This window comes from Curcuma longa, chromosome 14 (assembly GCF_044706935.1).
Source record: "Curcuma longa cultivar G26 ecotype Majalengka, Jawa Barat chromosome 14, ITB_CL_G26_1.1, whole genome shotgun sequence".
In the NCBI taxonomy this organism is placed as follows: Eukaryota; Viridiplantae; Streptophyta; class Magnoliopsida; order Zingiberales; family Zingiberaceae; genus Curcuma; species Curcuma longa.
Genome location: NC_133874.1, coordinates 1,940,448 through 1,965,020, shown reverse-complemented (window position 1 = coordinate 1,965,020; position 24,573 = coordinate 1,940,448). Strand labels below are relative to the sequence as shown.

The following is a 24,573-nucleotide window of genomic DNA, read 5'->3' as shown; positions in this document are numbered from 1 at the left end:
GGAGTAGGGTGAATATCATGTGGTATCATCGACATCTCAAGATAGTAGAGCCTATTTTTTTTTTTCTTTAGCATGTACAATCATCTTCCATGAATTCTTGAATGACTATGATGAAAAATCAATGTAAAACTTAAATAAGCTTTTGGATAGAGATAAGGTTTGTGGATAATCTGGGGACATAAAAAAATATTTTTTAATGTTAATGATGGACTTATTTTAACATCTCTTACAATTGGTAGAGTTGTTAAAGAACCATTGGTTGTGGTTATTTTTCTATTGTTTGGACATGGAGAGAATGTGAAAAAGACACTTGTCAAGTAGGTCTTATACTAGGTAGCTTCTGAATCCATAGTGTAAGAGTCAAAAAAGTTGTATCCAAACATTGAATTCAATTGAGGATGAAAACATTATTGAATGCACCAATGAAAAGTACTTGAAAGCTTGTCAAGGTCACCAATAACAGATCTTAGCCTCTCGAACTTTTCTTAGTTGAGTCCATGCAACTCTTTTGGTATTGTTTTATTTTGCTGTGCATTCGCTATGTGCATCTGACCGTTGATCTTTGTTTGTTCTCTTTATGTTTCTACTCTTAGCTGGGCGGTTTGCCATGAAGTTTTCGACATCGTTCATGAGTATGACATGCCTTTATACAATAGGTGCATTATAAACTATTACGATCAGGAGCCTTTGGTTGTCCAAGTTTTTTATTTTCAGGGAATAGTACTTTTTTTTGTCTTTGTGGCTGAATTATTGCCATCACTAGCTACCATAGCTAAGCTTTTCGAGATTTGTGATTCAGCCATAAGTCCTCTTCTACTTTCCTCCCCTCAAACCAGTGCTGTGCTACCACTTCCTTAAAGCATAGAACTTTCTGCTTATGTTTTGTACTTTGTCAAATTCTGGATTAAGTCTACAAAAAACCATTACTGCCTTTTTAGCAACCATGATTTTCACCTTCACCTCAGATACTTGAGCCACATCTCTTGCTTTTGAATGTCTGTTGAATTGTATCTCAAATGTCCTAACCAAGAACATACATGTGTTACTAATCTTATTAACCATAACCACGCTATAATCATTGAATCTTCTTGGTTACTACTAAGGATCTCATGCTTCATCCCATGCTTAATAGACTGGGACCACTAGGAATAGTTTTTCCATTCCATTTATAGGCATCTTGGATATTTTGCTATCCTTTAGATTGTCAAGATCGAAGGAGCTTCTCTGACTGTGTTGTTCCTTTGACTGAGCTATAACAGTTGTTTCTATAACTTCTGACATTTTTATAAGTTAAAACTTGTTGGAAAACATCATTGAACACGAAGCTACCGAAAATAAATTGCCAATGATAAAAATAGATTGTAAAGGAATCAAACTATAAAAACTGGTGAAAGGAATGTGAGAAATATTCTGTTGTGTTTAGAAAACAGAGCAAAATAAGAAATAAAAACACCAACAAAGACTAGAAGAAGGAAATTCAAAACCGGGCCTAACGCTATGATATCATGATGAAAATTGAAAATTTTATTAGCCTAAAATTTTTCTAATACATTGGATCCTAACCTCTTTTATAAATTGATAACATGAGTTATTCTTAATAAAATAACAAACACAATTTATTCTTTATAAAATACTAATCAAAAGTGAAAGAGACTTTTCTAAAAAACTAAACAAGCTTATATAGACACTAGCCATGCTATCCTAACCTATAAATTTATGGAATCATGATCTCATAATTTATGGAATATTTTCATCCTAAACTTTTAGGGATATACATAGTTACAAAATCATGTTTTTCACAAAAGAATATAAGCACTTTTTGAGTAAAATAACTTGCTTTCAAAAGAATAAAAGTCATTAATTGAAAGGGGGTTGGATAAAGATTAAAATTTGAATTTATTGTTTTTGCATTTAAATTTGTTATGTGATAACTTAGAATTACAATTATGGAGTCACACAATGCTATTAGTGGATTCATGTGATTATGTGTAATAGGTTTGTCAATGTAACACCGAAATCAAACCATTGAATAACATAGAAACTTGGACGAAATTGATAAACGAAGGAGATACGAAATGAGCTAATTAGTACCGAGATTAAACCACTAGACTTTGACTCTGATACTAATTGACACAGTATCAAAATTGAATTGAATGAAATTAATAAAATGAAAGCATAATTATCTCATGAGGAGAAAATAATCTCTCACACAGATTAGAAAATTGAAATATATAATTAATTAAAAGTTGAATATTACATATAAATGGCACCACTTTTAAAACTCGAATTCAAATAAAGTAAGAAATAAATTCTAAATTAGGAAATAAATACTATAAATAAACACATAATTATTTTACTAAACTACAAAGAAAGGTACCGATTAAAGTATGACCAAATTTAAAGATATATCTAAAAAAGATATGATACCGCCAAAGATTTAATTTAAAATTCAAAATCTATTTGATTCTTTTTTCTATTTGCAGTATTCTTCCCCACCAAGGAGAACTCGACTCAATTCCTTCTTCCGCATCCGCTCGTCCACTATTTTTGTACCTACGTCATTACGCAACAACAACAACAACCAAGCCTTATCCCACTAAGTGGGGTCGGCTATATGGATCCTTTTACGCCATTGAGCTCTATCTCTTATTATATCATCATTTATATTTAAATAAATTTTATCTTGTTTTATTGTTGCTAACCAAGTCTTTTTTGGTCTACCTCGCCCTCGTTTGATATGCATATTTGTCATAGTTTCACACCGCCTAACTGGGGCATTTATCGGTCGTCTAAGTACATGTCCGTACCACCTTAAACATGTCTCACGGAGTTTTTCCTCAATAGATGTAACTCCAACTTTCTCTCTAATGCTCTCATTTCTTATTCTGTCCATCTTCGTATGTCCACACATCCATCTTAACATCCTCATCTCCGCAACTCTCATCTTTTGCTCATGTGCTCGAGTCATAGCCCAACATTCAGCGCCATATAACATGGCAGGTCTAACTGCCGTTTTATAGAACTTTCCTTTAAGTTTTAGAGGCACTTTACGATCACATAAAACACCTGATGCTCTCCTCCACTTCAACCATCCTGTTTGTATTCTATGTAAGACATCTCTCTCAATCCCTCCATCGGCTTGCAAAAATGATCCTAAATATTTAAAACTCTCAGTTCCAGACAACTCATCATCTCCTATTTTAATACTTGTCTCATTATGTTCAATATTGCTAAACTTAAATTCCATATATTCTGTCTTTACTCTACTAAGCCTAAAACCTTTCTCTTCTAGTGTTTCTCGCCAAGATTCTAATTTAGCATTTACTCCCTTACGTGTCTCATCTACCAATACAATATCATCTGCAAACAACATGCACCATGGTACGGTATCTTGAATGTGTCCAGTAAGTTCATCCATGATTAGTGTAAAAAGATAAGGACTTAGAGCTGACCATTAATGTAACCCTATCTTTATTGGAAATGCTTCAGTTAATCCGCCTGAAGTCTTCACTCTAGTCGTTACTTCCTCATACATATCCTTAATTAGGTCAATATATATACTACGCTAACACCCCTCTTTTCTAGAATTCTCCATATAATTTCCCTTGGGACTCTATCATAAGCTTTTTCTAAATCAACAAATATCATATGTAGATCTTGCTTTTGCCCCCGATGCTTTTCAATTAGTTGCCTGAGAAGATGTATAGCTTCTATTGTCGACCTACCAGGCATAAACCCAAATTGATTTTCGGTGACCATAGTCTCTTTCCTTAATCGTTTTTCTATTACTCTTTCCCAAAGTTTCATGGTATGACTCATTAATTTAATGCCCCTATAATTTGCACAATTTTGTACGTCCCCCTTATTCTTATATAAGGGAATTAGAGTACTTACTCTCCATTGATCTGATATTTTCTTTGTTTTCAATATCATGTTAAATAATTTTGTAAGCCATTCAATACCTTGTTTCCCTAGGCACTTCCATACCTCTATCGGGATATCATCTGGTCCAACGGCTTTTCCATTTTTCATTCCGTTTAAAGCTTGTTCTACTTCTGAAATTTGAATTCTACGGTAAAAATTTAAATTTCTATACTCATTTGACCTGCTTAAATTACCTAAGTTAAGTTGATCACCTACACCTTCATTAAAAAGTTGATGAAAATACCTCTTCCACCGCTCTTTTATTTCTCCATCATTTACTAATACCCTATTGCATTCATTTTTAATACATCTTATTTAGCTAATATCTTTTGTCTTCTTCTCTCTCACTTTAGCTATTTTATAAATGTCTTTTTCTCCTTCTTTTGTATCCAATTTTCGATATAACTGCTCAAAAGTTGTATTTTTAGCTTTATTCACTGCTTTTTTTAGCCTCTTTCTTAGCTAATGTATATTTTTTTAAATTTTCTTCATTCTTGCAAATATATAATTTCTTATAGGCTATTCGTTTTTCCTTCACTTTTTCCTGTGCTTTCTCATTCCACCACCAAGATTCTTTACTTGGTGGTACATGCCCCTTTGACTCGCCGAGTATACTCTTGGCTATTATTTTCAACTTTGATACCATTTTATCCCATGTTGTACCTACGTCATTATTTCTTTAAAATTTTATCACAAAATTTCTCTATTCAACCACCAAAAAAGATAATTTTATTATTGTTACTACAATTGGAAAAAATAGGTGAGAAGGAAAAAAAACTAGATATTAATATTGTCTCCATCTGTAAATGTTGTGCCTGTAGACCACAACTTGTTGCAAGCTTCTTCAATATTAGTGAACTTGCCTTTTATATAGACCTCTCCAATGATTGCTCGTGAGACTCTAACTCTTGAGTGAACCACGCATCTCTTCTGCACCTGTACAGATAGTGGTAACCTCTAGATTTAGCCACTTCCACAACCTAGTGTTGTAGTCTTGTGGATGGTGTTCTTGGTGGTGCTTGTGCTGATGTCCACACCACCTTCCTCATTTTGACTAGTTGTTACCGCTACTTCCAACACCACCGGTGGCTCTTAGCTGTTTGGGACCTTAACCTATTATATTGTCACCCACCTACAGCTATGCTCGTGATTGTTGCAATTCGTCTATAGTTTGCTTAACCTGCATGATTCTAGTAGCCCCACCTCTTTTGCAGGTGGCACCGACCTCTCATCAATCTTCTCAATTCAAACCAAGTAGGAGGCACCAACTTTTATTCCTTTTCTAAGAAGCAACTTGTAGCAATCCCTTCCTTTCTCTTTTTCACAAACAACAAAGCCAACAATCAACTTGCGATCTTTGTTGACACTCTAGATTGTTAGCTCTAAATTGACAGCAAGGGTTCCACCTCTCTCATAGTTGTGAGACTTCACATAGATGATCCTTCCTTTGCCTCTAGTGACATAGTGACCAAGCCAACCTAGTGTTGTCTATCTGCGAAGCCATGGTCTCATGGAACACGTTGCTCTAGTGTTGCCTTCCTCATATAACCTCCCCCATCGGCAATAACTTGCCCAATCACCTCTACAAATGTTACTTTCTCATCAACATGAAGTAGCAACTAGACCTATCTTTTGTCTAGTTTCAATCAAAGACCGAGAGCATGGAATTCCACTTTTGAATACTTTCCAAATTAATCCACTAATTTAGGAAATTCAAGATTAATCTTCTGCTCTTTAGGAAAAAAAGGCTATCATAAAATCTGCTTGCATAAATAAAAGAAGAGGTAAATCAATTACATATTTCCTTTATTGGAACTTTCCATGTAGGGATGCCAGGCAAGTATTGGGGTTTTATTCAAGATCTAATTACAACATCTGATTACAACTACAGACCAAAGGAAGGATTTTTACTTGATCAAGCTCGAACCTCATGAAAATTTTAATGTCAACGAAGCTTGCATCATTTTGATATAAACACATTTTCTTTTTTGGAAATTAATTTTGTTTAATTAGTTGGTAATTTTAAATTACTGACATTCAATTAGTTTTTCAAACAATTTTCTACATATCATTATATATTTTTTGTAAAATCCCCAAAACAATTCTATAATATTATTCTTATTTAGTTTGGTCATCATCCATCCAAAAAAATAAAAAAACATAGATTTTAATTTGTTTATCACACATCGTATTTTTGTATATTATATTTATCACATTATTTTATAATTATCAATATTTGCCAATATGGTGAGGGGAAACAACACTACTAATAGATTTATGTGAGATGTAGATTTTAGGAGTGAGAGGTATCAACCAAACTATACTTATACGAATAATGACATAAATTCATGAAAACTAAAATGAACTATTCTAATCATTCTAGTGGTTGTTATTCTTTATGCATTGCTTAATATTAGAATAACATGTGCATAAAGTCACAATCACATTATCTCATTCTTAGAGATGAATCAATTTTTAAAAAATATTATTTTTTTGTAAACCTATGCATGTTAGAACAAGTGCCCATTTTTTTTTTTTTTGAAAAATAAAAATTTCTAGATTCATTACATGATATAGAAAATTATCTTGGCCAACATAATATAACTTTTGTTAAACAAGTATGATCTAGCAAACTGAATGGATCCTAAATGGATTTGCTAGAAAATGTTGATATCTTGTCCAACCCATCAGAGACCAAGACAAACAAAACCCATCACTCATTGACTTATATAAACAATTGTCCTATATAAACACAAAAGGTCTTTCTTAAATGAACTACGCAAAGACAACACCTTAAGACCCTAGTTCTCTTACAATCAATAAACTTTAGTTGAAATAGGTAGACTCAAATACATCACTTGATAACTTGACCTTAGAAAAGTTCTAAGATGACATTTTAGAAAAGCTTCCTGATGATACATTAGATGAATCCTTTGAAGGTGCAACCTTAGAAGAAATCTATAATAACATTCTAGAAGAATCATTCAAAGACATCTTTGATAAATTCCTAATACTCTAATGCTCTCTTTACCCCCAAGATGGATCAAGGGAAGATGGATTCAACTAGAGTTGACACAATTGCTCTGTTTACCTGATGCAAAATTAGGGAATAAACGAATTTGAAATCAGATCACTGATCAAATTTGGGCCAATTTTTTGTCCACCTAAAATCATGTGGAATGAAGTTTTGTTTCCTCTTGAGCAAAGTTCTCTGATGAACCTGAGAAGCTCATCGTGATCTTGCAACAGAGCTAGTGGCCGTGAGATTGTAGTCTCAGACTAGCTGCGTTCTCATGGCAAGCTTGTGGTTGGAAGCTCGCATCCGTGACCATGACACTAGTTCCCTCTTTCATTTTCCTCCTCTTCTCTTCACCTCTTTTCCTCTTTCGTTTCCACGTTAGATCTTTTTCTATTGGTAATCTTTTCCCCCTTCTATCCAGCCTCTAGGATAAACAAAGTATAAATGACCTATTGACTTGATCACCATGACCACGACTATGACCATGACTTAGTTTCTTAGATAATAACTCATTCATGTTATTCAATGAATCCATAAAAGGAAACTAGTAATGCAAAATATCAACTTTAAAATTTATAAATGAGTTGACATGATTCCTTATATATTACTTGGCAAGATTCCTTACATATTTACTTATTACTTCTTTAATGATTATTAAGAAGCTGAGTTAGCTTCTTTATTTCTTTCTATCTACCAATTAAGAGCTTCACTTTTTATACGAGCAATATATCCGTCTATAGTAGAAACGAAATTGTATTAAGTAATGATTATTATAAATTACTTAGTGAGGTAAATTTTTTATGAATTCAAATTTCCCGATCACATCTACTTTAGATACATCCTTATTCTTATTATGAGGAAGATTGGTTATAATATTTTTTTATTTAACTTGTTAACTTATTCAAACATTACTTCAAAATTTAAATTGGGGATATGTTAATTTGTTGTAAGAAATTCGAGAATCCATTTTCGCATATGGATTCTATCACAATTTATATGAATTCATCCTCACCATTACCACCTTCACTTCCTAATATTTAAATGAAGAATTGAACAAGTATAGTAAATTCAAATATTTTCTTATTCATTGGAAAAGAAAATAAAAAAGGAATACCACAAATTAAAGTACAAAAAGAGAAAAAATGCATCAATTTCTTGCTCATTGGAAGGGATGTCTAAAGGAAAAGAAAAATGCAAAAACATTGCTAAGCATACTTAATGAAGCAATTGTGACATGGCTAAACAATTTAAGAGGGCGATGAAGACTCTCTCCACTCTCCTTCCTATGTATAGGATTTCTAAAAATCAAGTTTGGACAAAAGGGAAGCCTAAGTTGTTCAAGTTTTTCGAAGTCCTCTCTCAATTTGACCAAGTTTTAATTTTTATCCATTTTGATTCTCTATGTGATCAAATTTTAATGAATTCCATCAATTTTATAATATAATTTAATTAATTTATAGTTAATTTCTTTGAATTTCTTGTTCTTCTTCTAGCATTCTCTTTAATTATAATATGCTGATTTCTCTAAAAAATATTGGATCAACCATTGATGATATGGATCCAACTTGGGTGATCCTTATCAGCATCAACCAATTTTGTCAACTATGATGCCAACTAACTAGGTTTTTGGATAATATCTTCATTTAATATGACAATCTTCATAATGGTTAGTTTTGTCTACTTATATGCATTGCCTATTACATATATCTTGTTATAATAGTATTGTCTCAAATCTTTTCAGAATCTCCGTTTGAGTTTCGAGCCCTAGAAGTCGCTTTAGAAGCTATTTGCAGCTACCTTGATGCACGGACTACTGACCTAGAGACTGCTGCTTACCCAGCTTTAGATGAACTCACTTCCAAGGTGACAACTGACTTTCTTTATTCATTCCTTTGCTGCATTGGTTTGAATTGTGTCCTTTTATCCCTTGCTAATCAATACAATTTTGCTGTGCCATGTTTATTTTGTTGATATGATCCTCTAATTAGATGCCAATGGTAGTGGCCTCTCATATCTGTTTGAAGAGACATGTAAATCCTGGCTGATGTAAACCAGCAAAATAGGGTATATTGGCAGTTTCAATTTATTACATAGGCTAGCTTTTGGAACCTTAATATCAAAAATCATTAAAATAATTATTTAGTTTAGTTGTTCATAATAAGTTCCTCATAGTTTGACAGTATTGCAATGAGCAAGACCCCTTTTTGGATTTAGGATCAAATTGATTTAAGATGTCATCTGAGTAGAGTATTATGTAACTTTAAAAGCAAAGAGACTTTTGGTTATGCCTGCAGAGCATGGATTCAGTATTTTGACTAGAGACCTAATATCAGAGCCCTTGAATATTAAGCTATGAGAACCATCTAAAGAAAATTTAAAAAAATTCAAAGTGCTGCTTATTGTGCTTGGGTTTGGAAGTACTCTAGTCATCTTTCTTTCATTTCTCAGTAACTGTACACATTCTTTCATGTTCTTACATTGTTTAACTGTTGTGATTATAACTGCAGATTAGCAGCCGTAATTTGGATCGTGTACGCAAGTTAAAGAGTGCCATGACTAGGTTGACTGCTCGGGTTCAAAAGGTGTGATTTACAGCAAGCAGCTTCTTGTTGAACTTAGAAATAAATCATGAAGATATATTTTCCATAAGTTTCATTAAAATTTCACAACTTACCTCATTCTATATGTTATGTAAGATGGGTGTAGTAATGCATGATCAAATAACTAAAAGTTTAATTCCACGTTATCACCAAAGCAGATGGTCTTGTGTTTGGTTTTATTTCATCTGTGTATCATCATTAAGATCCTTGCCATATACAACAATGTAAGTAGAAAAGGAATTAAGAAAACAAAATTGTGGTTGTGTTGTTGTTGATCATTTTTTATCTTTTACTCTGTTAAGAGTTAGGTTACTGGAGTTATTAGTTATACTTATATATGTTACAAATTTGTTCTGACATGGGAGTATTTAATTATTGGTTGTCATGCTTGAGTTTTATATATATGGTTAATAGTAGGGAGAAAATTTGTGTAAAACCAACCAGCATGGCCAGCCATCCCATTTCGAGAGAAGATCAAGATTCAAGATGCAACACTGGTCCAAGAAGTGAAACCTATAAAATAGCTTTGGCGAATTTTTGGTGGCAACTTCGATGTTGAATTCAATGATGAAAGTTCCAAACTTTTTGATAAGTTTCTCCAGTTGCTACTACTTTTCCTTCATCGCGTTAAGGCTCGACTCAAGGATTCCCAACCTTTGTGTTCAGATGGACCCAGGGACCCCATTCTTTGTAGTGTTCTTCTTCTTTGACACACATCTCAGACATTGATCTAACACATCTTATTTTCCACTAAGAACTATTAACCTAGTATCAAAATGAGACTTCAAACCTTGTATATATGTTAATACTAATACAACATTTTCACTCTCAACTTGGTAGAGGAGTGGGATCTCTTCTAGGGTTCAGTTTTTCTTCTTTAATCTCCTTAGGGTTAGGGATGTTGTGAGTCAATGAGATGATGCAGCCTGCCCTTCATGGTTGTAAACTACAATTTCATTTTCTTTCTTATCCATAAATCTTCCACCCCACAATAGCAAACTTGTTATGATCTCTCATTCCCCATACCTCTCTCATAAAAAATGGATTTGTGCCCTATAAACTGGCAGAAGATGCCAACTTCTCATCCTTTGTATTGCTCATCATGAAATCCAGAAAGCACAACTTCCCTGAAAAAGATCGAGACTCCTCAACATGAACGAGACCACATCGTCCTATCGTCAAAAAGAGATCTTCCCTTATGAAGACAAGATCTTTGATCCTGCTATTGTAGACATCTTCCTTCCCTTTTTTGCCTCAGTTCTTTCATTTTGATGTTGTAGAGATTTTTTTTGTTGCTGGATAAAGAGTTTGTTTCTAATCTAGGTGTTGTTGATGCATAGAAATGAGAGATTGCCTCGCTACTATAACTTCCTCTTGTTTATTTACAAGTTTGATGGGGGACACTCTTTTTTCTTCCTTCCATCGGTCAAAGCTCTCTTGATCCTTAATTTTAGTTCCTTTACTATTGTCATGGTGAATTGTTCCCTCTGCTATTAATGGAGCTAATTTTATTCCATCATTGCCAAAAACATCACACTTCCTTCGTTATAGAATACTTGATAGGAGAATCTAAAGAAGAAGAGATAGCCCCCGAGCAATTTAGCTTCCTTACCATAAGAATCTAACCCCTATCCGCACTTTCAATTCCAAGAACATCAATTTTTAATACTAAAAACTCCACCACATTCCGTGCTAAAACTTTTCAGATTGATAGATTTAGTGCATTTATTTACTCTTCAAGCTTTCCTCTTCCCTTCTTATCTAATGCTTTGATTACCCAAAGAACAAATGGAGGAGAGAAAGGAATTAGTAGTGGAAAAAGATCCAAGTGGAAAGGGCAAAAAGCAACAATAAATCAACCCTATTAGAAGGAAAGCCAAAGGAAAAAAAATGAAAGGGAAAGAAAATAAGTAGAAAAATTCATCGAGAAGGACTGCAATGAGTGTAGTGGTCAACCTCATTGTCGTGGCTAACCTTGCCGCTATAAGGCTGTGGCCTAGCCTTGCAGCCACTAAGCCTCCTTGCTGTAGCTAGGTCTCCTTTGGCCATTGTAGTTATGAGGGTTGGCTTCATTGCTACCTCGCACTGCCGTTAGGCTTGAATTGACCGCTACCTTGTGGTGCCATGAGGCCTGGCTTGGACACCGCCTCGTGGTGTCGAGAGGCCTAGCCTAGCCACCACCTCGCGGTGGCAAGGCTTGGCCGTGACCTCTCTGCAACCTCTTTGCGAGCCCGACACAACTGGATGGTTTTGATGAGAAGTTGGGATTATGAGAAGGAAAGTTTTTTCCACTTGATTCTAGGCGAATGAAAAATTGGAGAAATATGCATTAGCAGATGGATTTTAAATCCATCCTTTTAAATCCATCCTTTCTTTTATTTTACATCAAGTAAACGAGGGAAAACTTTCTAGTTTTCCCTTCCACGCTTCCAAGTAAATAGGGGGTAAAATTGAGGTACTATAAGGCTCTATCTTGTTTTTTTGCATGGATGATTTAAAATGAGATTGTTTGTATGTTCCAACATCTCTCTTCTCTTGGAGTTAGTGACATTTTTCCATCCCTTGTAGTAAAACCATCAACAAAAGAACCCTAATCTTACTTTTTCTGCAATAGTTTTACTTAATTGCAACACCATAAACATAGATTAGTGTTGTCTCTTCAATTCTCTTCTTTCTCTTAGGTGGATATTAGAACGTTAATTAGTCTCTTGTCTCACTTTTGTCTGCAACAATTTTATCGTTGGTAGTTGAAACGTGTAAAGATTGACTAATTTTTACCCTCTTCCTGGGTAGATATCAGAGCTTTACTTAGTCTTCTCTTTGAAATCATCATTTCTAGGAGTAAAATTTAGCATTACTCATTCTTATTTTGTCTACCACTTTCACTATGCAATCTTTTTACTAATTGTCACTTCTTATTAACTACTAAACTTCAAAATAAGGAGAGTCAAGAAACAATATATCAAATTTTTTTAAAGATGGTTATCAACTCAGTCTAACCAGCTAACAAGTCCTTTGTTGATCAGTCTTGACCATTGTGTTATTTGACTTCTCAACTATTAACTAGAATTATGTTTACATCTTTGTCATGTGTTCTTTCTTTGTTATTCTTATGTTTTAGGTAATAAATTGCAATATACGTCAATGCTTCAGTTTGAGGCGGTGGTAGAGTTATTAGGTATCAAGTAATATATATGTTATGATATGAATTTAATCCCAGACGGGGAATTTAGTTATAGGGCGTTCTATTTAAATCCTATAGATACTTTGCAATGATCTTTTTCTTCATAATACCAAATATACATTTTCACCCTATAATAGCTTTGGACAATAGTTATTTCCAACACTGTGTTATTAGTGGGAGTTTTTGTTGGAATTTTTCAAAACAAATGGTTTTCAAAAAGTGTTCCCCAAACCCTAGAGTAGGAGGAAGAAAAGAGCTCTTAGAGTACATTGGGAACTTTGGACCAACATGTGAATTTAAGGATGAGTGAACATTTAAAATATAAATTCTTGTATAAAGTTATACAAAACACCTGACTTGCATGTGCTTGCACAAGGTGGAGTCATATACAAAACGCACGAGGATTCTAGTTAGATGCAATTAACATGAGCAGTGAGGTGCACAAGTGGACAATATTGCTATGCTTAGGGCCACTATCACACATGCGTGTCTTAGATGTGATGTGGCACATTGATACACATGACAAATGAAGCGTGACACTTTGTTGATACACTTTGCACTTAGCACTTGTGCATAGTTGTGACTTGTGAGTTGCATTAAGTCACACATTTAATTTGTTGCAACATTGGAAGTCACCCTCCACCAAGACATCACGTTGATCAGACTGCTAATTGGGTATGACTCTGTGCAAATGGCTCAAATTCAAACAAAATGGCGTGACCTGATTGATCTAGGTGAACCAATGCAAAAATTGCTAGATTTTGATCATCCGAGTGATCCAAAGGCTTATATCAACCAAGGGTTGTATATTGGTCTATATATGGTCCATGAATGCGTTAGGTAAAATCACTTCAAATTAATTCAACAAATCTTCTCTCTTTCTCTTTCTTGAGTAACAATTTTCTTCCTTCTTGTAAATGAAGTTTCAACCCAGGAATTTGTGCACTTGGGCATTGGATTTGATGATCTTATTTTTGATCGAAGGGGACCACAATCTCCTTGACAATGCAAGTTATAGAAGTGCAAATGCTAACTGGATACCATTGGTAGAGACAAATAAAAACCTTAAGGCAAGTGAATATGCGGTTGTAGATCGTTGATTGTTATTAGTTGATTTTACGTTAAGATGGATTAGAATCCCACTAGCTTAATTCCCTAAATGATGAAACCTTGACTTGCTTCATGAGAATTTTATGTTTTGCATTCAACGAGTGGTAATACATATTACATGTAAATGCAACACCAATTAATTATTATCATCTCAAGATAAGGATGCTTTGGTACCTGTAGGATAAAGAAAGAATGAATATGGAGTGCGGTGAGTCCAAATGCAGTGAGTTGCAATGAGTTCAAGGATTCTAGGGATTAATCCCAAATGTTCATGAAAGCATATAGACACCTGCACCCACCTAACTATAATAGTGTTAGGTAACATTTTGGGCACCTTATTTGGATGAACGCCCTTTATAATTTATTTGGAAACATGCCTATAATAGTGTTGGGTGGTAGTTTAAGTACCTAATTTGGAGGAGCTTCCACTATGTAATTTAAGTATGATAGCTAGATTAGTGTGCCTTTTCTATGCAATTTCATCTAACATTGAGATGACTTCTAAAGCATTGATTTAAAGCATAGAAGTAACAACACATGTATGCCTACAAGAAGGATAGATGAGATCACTGGATGTCTAAAAATATATTTTTTAAAAATATATTTTTATTTTTTAAAATGATGGGGGATTTTTAGAATGTTTTAAAATAAAAGATTTTCCAAAAGTGCTTTCCAAACCATGGAGACAAAAGAACAAATATAAAGCTCTTATGGCTAATGGAGGAACTTTAATTCCACATCTAGCATTTGGAGGATGATTAAGTAATTAAAATATAGATTCTTGCATAGATTTATTTGGAAAAGGTTGAGTTAGTAAAGAAGTTATATGTTTATATAATGTGGAGTCATGTGTGAGGCACATAAAATGTCCATGTCTTGTGCTATGTGGTACAGTGCACCCCTATTGCACATCACATGCATGTGTGTGTCGGGAGCAATGACCTTTGATATATCACTCGCGTGGCACACATGAAAATACATAGAAAATGAAGTTTGGTGGATATGCGGTTTATTGTCACACTTTGTACCCTGCAAATACATATCATTGTGAGTTGCATTGAAGTGCATATTTAATTTGTCACATAAAATTCACTCTATTCAGCATCCACCTAAGCTGGCACTCAAGATGGTCAAAACTACTCGTTTGATTTGCATGCTAGTGGATCGAATCCTACCAAAGTGGTGTGACCCATAGGCCTTGGCAAATTAGTGCATAATCACCAAAGTAGAGTGTAAGCAATCCAAGATCCTAGATCAACTCCATGCGGAAGCAACCCAATGACACAATCCAACCAAGGTTTATAACTAGTCTATACAAGGGCTAGGAGTGATTGGAAGAATAATTTTACATTCAATTTAGAATTTTAATCTAGCAAGTCACCTTTCCCTGTAGAGCAACAACTTTCTTCCTCCCTACTGATGAAGCTCTAACCACAGGATTTGTGCACTTCAATAGGCAAATTGAGACCTTAGTTTAGAGTCGGATTGACTGTGGACACTTTCTTGACAATTCAAGTCACAGAGGACTATCTTGTTGTATCTTAGAGGATATTCATCGGATCTTTAGGTGCACACCCTTGGTGGTGGCAAATTAATCCTTAAGGAAAGTTACTACATGCTTTGGGATCTTGATTTCTGTGAGTTGATAAGTCATTATTCCATGCAATCGAAAACAAAATTCACTAAGAAATTTCAACAAATTCAATCAAGAAAATTCCAAGAATTGTATCTATCCTTGAGTAGTTTATTTTTTTTGCTCAAAATCAGGCAACATTTCAAACTTCAATTTTTATGTTTAAATTGCAATTGGTGAATAAGATTCTGAGCATCATGAATCTTTCCTATTAGACATAACTTCAATAGTACAATTTGATGTGCTCTGTGCTCAAATTTTAATGCTTTTCAGTTGGTCAGTTGGTACTATCCTTTCAATATTTATTGCCATTGGTTCAATACTGGATATTGTGGCCTGGTATACTAGCAGGCTACTAGTCTGAAAAGTTGAGGGTTGAGCCATATTTATTGTGTGAACTGGAGGTGGATTTCCAGGAGGAAATATATTTAAGAAAAAAATGCACAAGAATATTCAGAGCAAGAAGATAAGGATTTACAAGTATAAAATAGGGTTTATTTTGCTATTCAAAATCTTCTTTAGGGCATATATTTAATGACCTTAGTTTGAGTTATCATCTTTTGTTGTCCACCATTTTTACCAGCACCTAAATTGTGTGGTCACCAGGTAAGGGATGAACTTGAGCAGCTATTAGACGATGATGATGATATGGCCGATCTTTACTTGTCAAGAAAATTGGCTGGACCATCTTCCCCTGGCAGTGGTTCTGGTGTTCCTAATTGGTTTCCTACTTCACCAACCATTGCTTCTAAGATATCTAGAGCAGCAAGTAGGGCAAGTGCAGCCACTATCCATGGAAATGATAATGACGTTGAGGAACTGGAAATGCTACTTGAGGTCATAATGCAGTAATTTTTTCCGCAATTTTCAGGAAAAGATCTATCTGTCAGAATCTATTTTTGATACTTCAAAAAAATTGAGGTCTTTTCCTGAATCATGCAGGCATATTTCATGCAAATTGATGGCACATTCAACAAGTTGACTACAGTAAGTCAGTTCACTTCATCTTGGAATTCTTTTTCACAAACAAGAAGTATTATGACATGGCTAAAAAAAATCTGCTATTTATATAATATGAGTAATCTAGCAATATTAAAAGTGCCATATTCTAACCTAAAATTGATATCGTGAATTTATAGTTGTACTCCTGATAGAGAGATATTCACACTACTTAATCTACCAATCACAAAAATATGAAGTTTAAAAAAAAAATCTTAAGGAAAAGAAGCTATTGATAATTTCAACTATATAACCATAGAATTCTATCTTATTTCAAAAGATATCAGGTGTTGCTTTATTAATAATCTATGGAATTAATCCGCTAGCTATGAAAGTAAAACATGCTCGATAAAGTTAAAGGTTGTGTTCACAATCTTGTGAAGTTTTATTTCCTCCCAAATTTAGTTTTCACTTGGTTGGGTTGTAAATGCTATGGATGTGGTGCATGCAAAGCACAGCTTAAGTACATCTTCTCATCTCAGAGTGACACTTGGGTGATCCCATAAACTTGTCTCATTAAACGACAAAATGAAAATTCTCATTACAAGAAATAACCAATAATCCAACAAAACTCATGAGACATTTTTTTGATACACACACATGATTGGATGAATTCTTAGATTGTATGTGCTTGTCATGATTAAAAACAAAACCATGGTATAAAGTATTGAGTTGTGCCTATTGGAACTGAATGAATTTTCTGTCTAGCATGCCAGTCGACACAACACTGGATTCAACACATCAAACTAGAGAAGAGCTTGAGGGGGAGAAGGGATTATGCAATGACTGGTGGGTGGCAAGCAAATGTTGCATTGCGGGAGAGAAATTGAAAACATTCATATCGAGGGAAAAGCGAAGAGAGGGGAGGAGAGGAGGATGACTAGAGGGCAGGGTGGTGAACGAATGCTACTGGATAGGTTGTGGCGACGAATGGGCAACAAGTGGGCGCTACCCACTTGATCCCACCAATCTAATTTCCAACCTTAAATAAGTGTCACTAAGCTAATTAAATATGATGGGACTTATTATTGTATATATGAATTTGGTTCAACTTTAAGCTTGGTTTGAACCCACTTGATCCTAATCACCATGTCTACTTAGTGGACTCGACCCTAAAATTTTAAATATTAGTTCAACCTAATTTAATTAATATCTAAAATATTTATAAAACTAATTTAAAATGTAAATAATTTAAATATGATAAAATTTAGTATTTAACATCAACAATGAATTTTTTGTGTTTTGACTTTGATGACACCAAAAGATTGTGTGCTCAAGCAATTTGAAAACTAACGTTTATTAGGACTGTGTCAAACTTTTTCTCTTACTATGTGTCTTCTCTTATCTTCGGTTTGATTATCAAGAGACAACTACATATTGACATGACACTTTAATTAAATAAATTTTATTCGATTAAGTTAAAAACTTATTATTTTATTTATTTTATTGGAATATTATTTGAATACATGATTGCAATAAGTGTGCACTAAATATATCAAATTATTTTTAAATTTTTTTTTATCTATTTTAATTAAAGGTATGAAAAAATTTTCAATTAAATTTAATTTTATCAAGAAAATGTGAATCCAAAATTTTCCAATTTGATTGAGGCATACCCAAGTCAAATTTATATTATATATTTTATAAAATTTTATATTATTTAAGTCTAGATATAATATATTACTTCTCAAAATTAAAGAAAAACTTATATCTCTTTATTTTTTGTCCACTCTAATAATTATAGTTACGACAAATTCCCAAAGGGCGCATTTAAGATTTCAAAATTCTCAAAAGGCACACCAAGATTTCAGAATTCCCAAAAGGCACATCTAATTTCAGTTTTACCCCTCTACTGATATCTGACTTTATCTCTATTTTTTCTCTTTCCTTTCTCCTTTGCATGCAACATCATTTCTCTATCTTTCCTCTTAAATTAAATTAAACTTTAATGTAAACCTTAATAGATAATCTTCTAAATAATTTATTTTTAATTTTAAAAATGCTGTTAAGACTTTAATAAAAATTTAAAAAATATAAAAGAAGGTTAATAAAAAATAAGTTAATATTTGTTAATATCTAATTATAAAAGAATAATAAAATAAAATATAATTAATAACGAGAATTAATTTTATTAATAAAAATAAAAAATGAAATAAAAAAATCACTTTGGTGTTGGTTTTTAAAAAACCACAACCTAAATATCAACAATGCTGTGGTGTTGGTCTTCAAAAACCAACACCACAGTGTTGGTTCTTCTCACTCACTATGGTGCTAGTTTTCAGAAACCAGCACCATAATGTTTTGAAAATTTTAAATAGTTTTGATTATTGCTAGGAGGATTTTAAAATAGTAAACAAGGGCTTATTTGGACTCAGGTTCACCTAATAAATCCATAAGAGTTTGAATGGGTCCAATTGGAGCACTGTAGGTCCAATGGATTTTAACCGAAACCCATTGATGGATCTAAATGACTTAAATTTCTCAAATTTTGCAATAGGATGGAAGAGGGTAGTATAGTGAAGTTATGTAGGGTGTTTGTTTTTGATTGTAACATCCCTACGATAAGTTTTGTGTACGTGTTAATTACCAAACTTTGAAAACTTTTTGATCACTGTTGTTAATTACTTCAAATTGATATCTCTGGGCATATATCAACTCTGAGGAATTTTAGAAAATTGTAGCACTTGGAATGGATTCGATCGAACCTAGGGGTTTTGGATTTTTAAAAATTTGTAGTGTCTTGGTTCTAATATCCCTATGATAAGTTATGGGAAAAAAAATTTAATAAAAAGGACAAAATTTATTTTAAACCTCCGAAAAGATCTTAAACGATATTTTTTTGATATGAAATTGGCTCGTTATGAGGTTCCACCCGTAACAAATGTAGATCTTTAAACGAACTTCAATTTGGTGCGTTGAATGTCCTGTTCTGATACCCAAGTAAAAAATTATGGCTTTCAGAAGCAAACATTTGGTATATACATATAACTTATCGTAGAGATGTCAGAACTGAGTATGAATATCGTATATACCTCTTACATACTTGCATCTTCCATCTCATGACAAAATTTCAGAAATCCAAATATACTAGGTCTATTAATGGGATTCGAACAAAATCCATTGATAGATCTAGAGAGCTTCGATTGGTCCCATTCAAATTCTTCTGAGTTTATTAGGCGAATCTGAGTCCAAATAAGTCCTCATTTACTATTTTAAAGTCCTCCCAACAGTGCTCAAAACAATTTAAAATTTTCAGAATACTATGGTGTTGGTTTATGAAGATTAACACCACAGTGGAGTTGGTCTTCAAAACCAACACCACAATGTGTAAGAAAAACCAACATTGTGGTGTTGCTTTCTGAAGACCAGTACCATAGTGGTGCTTAGTGCGGTCAAACAGGCCAACTCATGATGAGGTGGACCAACACATTAAAAACCCATTATATGGTGGGGCGGTGCGGAGTGGTGCAGGCCGACCCACCATCTTGGCGGACTAGGATATCTCCAATCCAACTTAAGACGGTTGTGGGTTAGGCGGGCCAACCCAAGTGCCTACTAAAAAATTAAAAAATATATATATAAGGTTAAAATTTTTACGTTTGAGTTGCGGATTAAGTGGGTTAAGCCCATGAGTCCATCAAAAAAATAAAAAAAATATATAAAATGTTGAAAATTTTAAGTTTGGTTGCGGATTAGGCGGGTTAAGATCATGAGCTTATTAAAATTTTCACTTTTATTTTAAATTTTAAAAGAAAAAATAAGTTTCTCAACCCGTGGGCTAACCCAAGCCCACAACGAGCCAACCTGTGCTGATTGCAGGCCCAAGAGAGCCAATCTACTTGGACCCACCTTAAAATGGGTTGATAAATACCAACCTAACCTACTTAAATTGTTTGGCAGGATGGACCAACTCAACAGGCCTAATCCAAATTGATGACTCTAGTGGTGTTGGCCTTTAGAAACCAATATCACAGTCTATGCTAGTTGATACGCGATCATAACTTCGCCTATATGTCTTAGGATCAGGATTTGAAATCATATATAGCTTCTATACATTAACATCTCTTATCTCATTATAAGTTTTTAGAAATTCATATCCCCTAGATCCATCAATGAGTTTCGGTTAAAATTCATTGATGGACTTAGAGAGCTCTGGTTGGGCTCATTCCAACTCGTGTAGGTTTCTGCAGTACCCGGAGTCCAAATGTGCCCTCCGTTATCATCGTAAATGATTCCCAACATTACTCAAAAGGTTTAGAAAGTTTCCAACTTTGTACTATTTGCACGGGCCTATAACTTCGTGTAGGAGACTCGGGATCATGATTTTGCACTATATTTACCTTCTATACACTCCACACTTCCATCTCATTACAAAATTTTAGAAATCCAAATCATTTAGGTCCATCAATGGGTTTCAATCAAAACTCATTGATGGACCTAGAGAGTTCCGATCGGATCCATTTAAACTTCTATGGGTGTATTAGGTGGATTCGAGTCCAAATAAGTCCCCGTTTACTGTTCTAAAGCCCTCCCAACAGTGCTCAAAATGATTTGAAATTTTCAGAACATTTTAGTGTTGGTTTTCGAAAACCAACACCATAGCATGTGAGAATAACCAACATTGTAGTGCTGGTTTCTGAAGACAAACAACACTGTGGTGTTGGTCTTAAAAAACCAGTACTATATGTTGTTGATATTTAAATTGTAGTGCTGATTTTTAAAAATCAACATCAATGTGATTTTTTATTAATAAAAACAGTTCTCGTTATTAATTTAATTTAATTTTTTTATTCTTTTATAATTATATATTAACAAATATAATTTTTTTATTAATTTTCTTTTATATTTTTTATTAAAGTTTTAACGACATTTTTAAAATTAAAAATAAATTATTTAGAAGATTATCTATTAAAGTTTAATTTAATTTAAGAGGAAAGAGAAGAGAGGAAAAAGAAATGATGTTGCATGCAAAGGAGAGAGTGTGAGAATTTTGAAACCTCAGTGTGTCTTTTGAGAATTCTAAAACCTTGGGTGTGCCCTTTGAGAATTTGTTGTTATAGTTACATTAACGAAACAAAATAAAATTAAAATCAATGACAGAATTTTGAATTATTTATTTAGATTTTATCAAATAAAATTCAAGAAAAAAAGAGATATTAAATTCTCAAAATTTTTTATCAAATGCTTATGAACAACTTTTAAACACACTTGCATAAAGCCATAAAAATATACATCCATTTCTAATAAAATTAGATCATTTACAAGGAAAGTCTCTTGGGCCTTCAAATTTAAAATTTAAAATTGCTACAGAATTGTAGAATTCAAAAACTAAACATGCCCTAGTTTATAAAGTATTAAAGAAGGTTTTATTTTCTCATCACTCATTGTAGTATTTTATGTGAAAAAATAAATAGATTATTAGTGTAAATCATTATGAAACAAAAAAGTATATAGTTTAAAAATGACTAAAATTAAAATTAAAATATAATTGGTTGCAAGGAGTTCTTTACTTTAAAAACTGAGGTGATGAAATTAATCAACATATATAAACAAAAGAACAAACATGTATTAGCTATATATTTAATCATTAAGCAAACAATTAATTTTACTAAAAAATTAATTAAAAGATACAACTTAAACTAAGTAAAATCAATTATATTTTTTATCAATAATTCAATTAAGTATTTAAATTGTACTAACATAACATGATATGGTACCGAAATTTTATGACTCAAGTCAAACATTGAAATTCTATCACAACTCAAAATTTTAAATCTTGAACAAAATTATTTATATTTATTGGATACGGTATATTGTCTCTACTAGGTCAGTCAATGACCCAATGTCACTGGCAGAGACTATTACATGCCAATAATCTTGAAACTATTATCTCATAGTCTATTGTGGAGCTGTTTCTCAACCTTGATATGAGACCTCAAATGATAGACATGATGCACCACAATTATCCTTTTTGTTGTGAAGAGCTAAAATTTTGATGAAAACAAACATTTATATTCATTCCAAAGCCAATCCTATTGATTGCTTCTCTCATCAAAATTAATTATTCATTTATCATGTGTGTTCTGGAGCAACTGACAATCTTCCAAGTTTAAAATTTAAATATCCCACGTGCTTATGTTACAAATTGTCCAGTAGAATGTAGTCAAGAGTAGATGTTCCAACTTGTTGATTGACTTTTAACTTTCATCCAGCTACGGGAATATATTGATGACACTGAGGACTATATCAATATTCAGGTACCCCTTACTTTCAATGGGTCAATTTATACTAATGATTAAGAGTTTCAATCGCTATAGTATTGTTTGGCAGCTTGACAACCACCGAAATCAACTTATTCAGGTACTACCATGCAAATTTACTTAAATGAAAGATTCTTTTCTGATGCCACTAGCAAGCTACATTATTTTAAGGCAGATACTTTGGCCTCAATCTGTTTTTGTAACACATTTTTCTGACTTTCAAAGATGTCAGTTTATCTTGGTGGTTTGGCATACTCTTTTCAAATATGTCAGTCTATCTTGGTGGCTTTGCATGCTCTTTTCGATTTGCAAGCATATTTATCTCTGTTAGATCAACTAACCACCAAGTTTATGTGACTTTTAATGATTGTGCATTGAATTTAATATTAATGGAGTCAAGCAATTGCAAACTAGAACTTTTATAGTCTAGTTAACAAATTGACATTTTTAAAGTCTAGACAGCATTTTGCAAAAACTCATTTGGTATCACATTTAAGTGAATTCTCCATTATTTAACCACAAAACATCATAGTTGTCTAGTAGTAGTTTGTTGATTGCTTATCTTTTGTACTCCAGCTAGAGTTGTTCTTGAGTTCTGGTACGGTGTGTCTCTCACTTTATGCATTGGTTGCTGGCGTATTTGGAATGAACATTCCATATTCATGGAATGATGGCCATGGATATGTATACAAATGGGTAAGCTGACCTTTGAATAAAGTGCTTTATTTACAACGTGCATCTACACGGACACCTGGCTTAAATAATATGATTGCTTCACAGGTTGTCATTATCTCTGGACTTGTATGTAGTTTTGTGTTTCTTTTCATTATTGCTTATGCTCGCCACAAAGGACTTGTTGGGTCTTGATCCACATAAGTGTACAAACTGGAGGAGCTACACATCTCAAAATAAACATTCAGGTTGTCTTCCTAGTTTTTCTGCATTACACTTGGAATCCTCCATCTTAAACCAAGCAAAATGTGGGCAGCGTTTTCTCAATTTTTGTTCCTTCTTGCTTGATTGAATCCGGCAGCCTACAGGAAATTGTTTTTGAAGCTGGAGAAGACAAACCACATGAGGATCATCATTGGCTTAGTGAATCAAATATCTTGTCTATATTCCTGTACCAACGTCTGAAGAGGCATAGAAAAAATATTTTTCTTTGAGTTTGACTTCTCAGGATGAAGCTGTGAGCATCATTGTTGTCTACTATATTGGTACAACATGAAAATTGTACGGTCAATACCTATAAATGTTTAACCAGCATATATTATGTTTAATGTGTCTTGGTTACATTGATTTCCTCTTTGATCTGAGAATATAGGTTTGTTATTTTTATTCTTTTTTGAAGAAGGAATTGTTTTTGAAAATTGACCTGAACTTAGAGAACTGATGGCCAGTACATGAAGTGATGGGTCTGGAGATGGCAGATTTGAGTTGTCTAATAATCTCATCGGCCGAGGGAGGTTTCCAGGGCTGATGAGGAGCTTTATAAGTTTGATCTAGGCTGCAATGTGAGCTGAATTTTCCAATGGAGGGATCTTTTGGAGGTAAGGGTGGGTCAATTTTGTTTTGCTCTTATATCACTGATGGAAATGCTGATGTGGCAGATGATGATCTTGGAATGAATGGGCCATATGGTAAATTCTTCTTCTAACATTATCATTGGATTTGGTTAGGCTAACAATGTAAGAATTTGAAAGTTAACAGATGGTAAATTCTTCTGAGGAACCTTTTTTTTTTTTTTTTTTTTTGCATTCTTGAATGGTAAAGATCTTGATTCCCTGGGCCTTATTTTTAGCCCCTCATGGAGAGAAGGTTAATGACCCACTTGTGTGTGTCGT

General features: G+C 33.5%; 1 protein-coding gene across 1 annotated transcript in view; it reads left to right on the top strand.

The window, feature by feature from the left end:
* The window catches only part of LOC141845052 (magnesium transporter MRS2-I-like), a 32,839-nt gene extending 8,830 nt beyond the window's left edge, over window positions 1-24,009 (top strand). The window contains exons 4-12 of the mRNA XM_074733071.1: window positions 8,685-8,806; window positions 9,451-9,525; window positions 16,077-16,307; window positions 16,413-16,457; window positions 22,682-22,726; window positions 22,800-22,829; window positions 23,306-23,425; window positions 23,510-23,649; window positions 23,763-24,009. Of these exons, the coding sequence (XP_074589172.1) occupies window positions 8,685-8,806; window positions 9,451-9,525; window positions 16,077-16,307; window positions 16,413-16,457; window positions 22,682-22,726; window positions 22,800-22,829; window positions 23,306-23,425; window positions 23,510-23,596 (755 nt within the window). The 3' untranslated portion in view covers window positions 23,597-23,649; window positions 23,763-24,009. The remainder of the gene's footprint in view (window positions 1-8,684; window positions 8,807-9,450; window positions 9,526-16,076; window positions 16,308-16,412; window positions 16,458-22,681; window positions 22,727-22,799; window positions 22,830-23,305; window positions 23,426-23,509; window positions 23,650-23,762) is intronic.
* The last annotated feature ends 564 nt before the right edge of the window (window positions 24,010-24,573 follow it).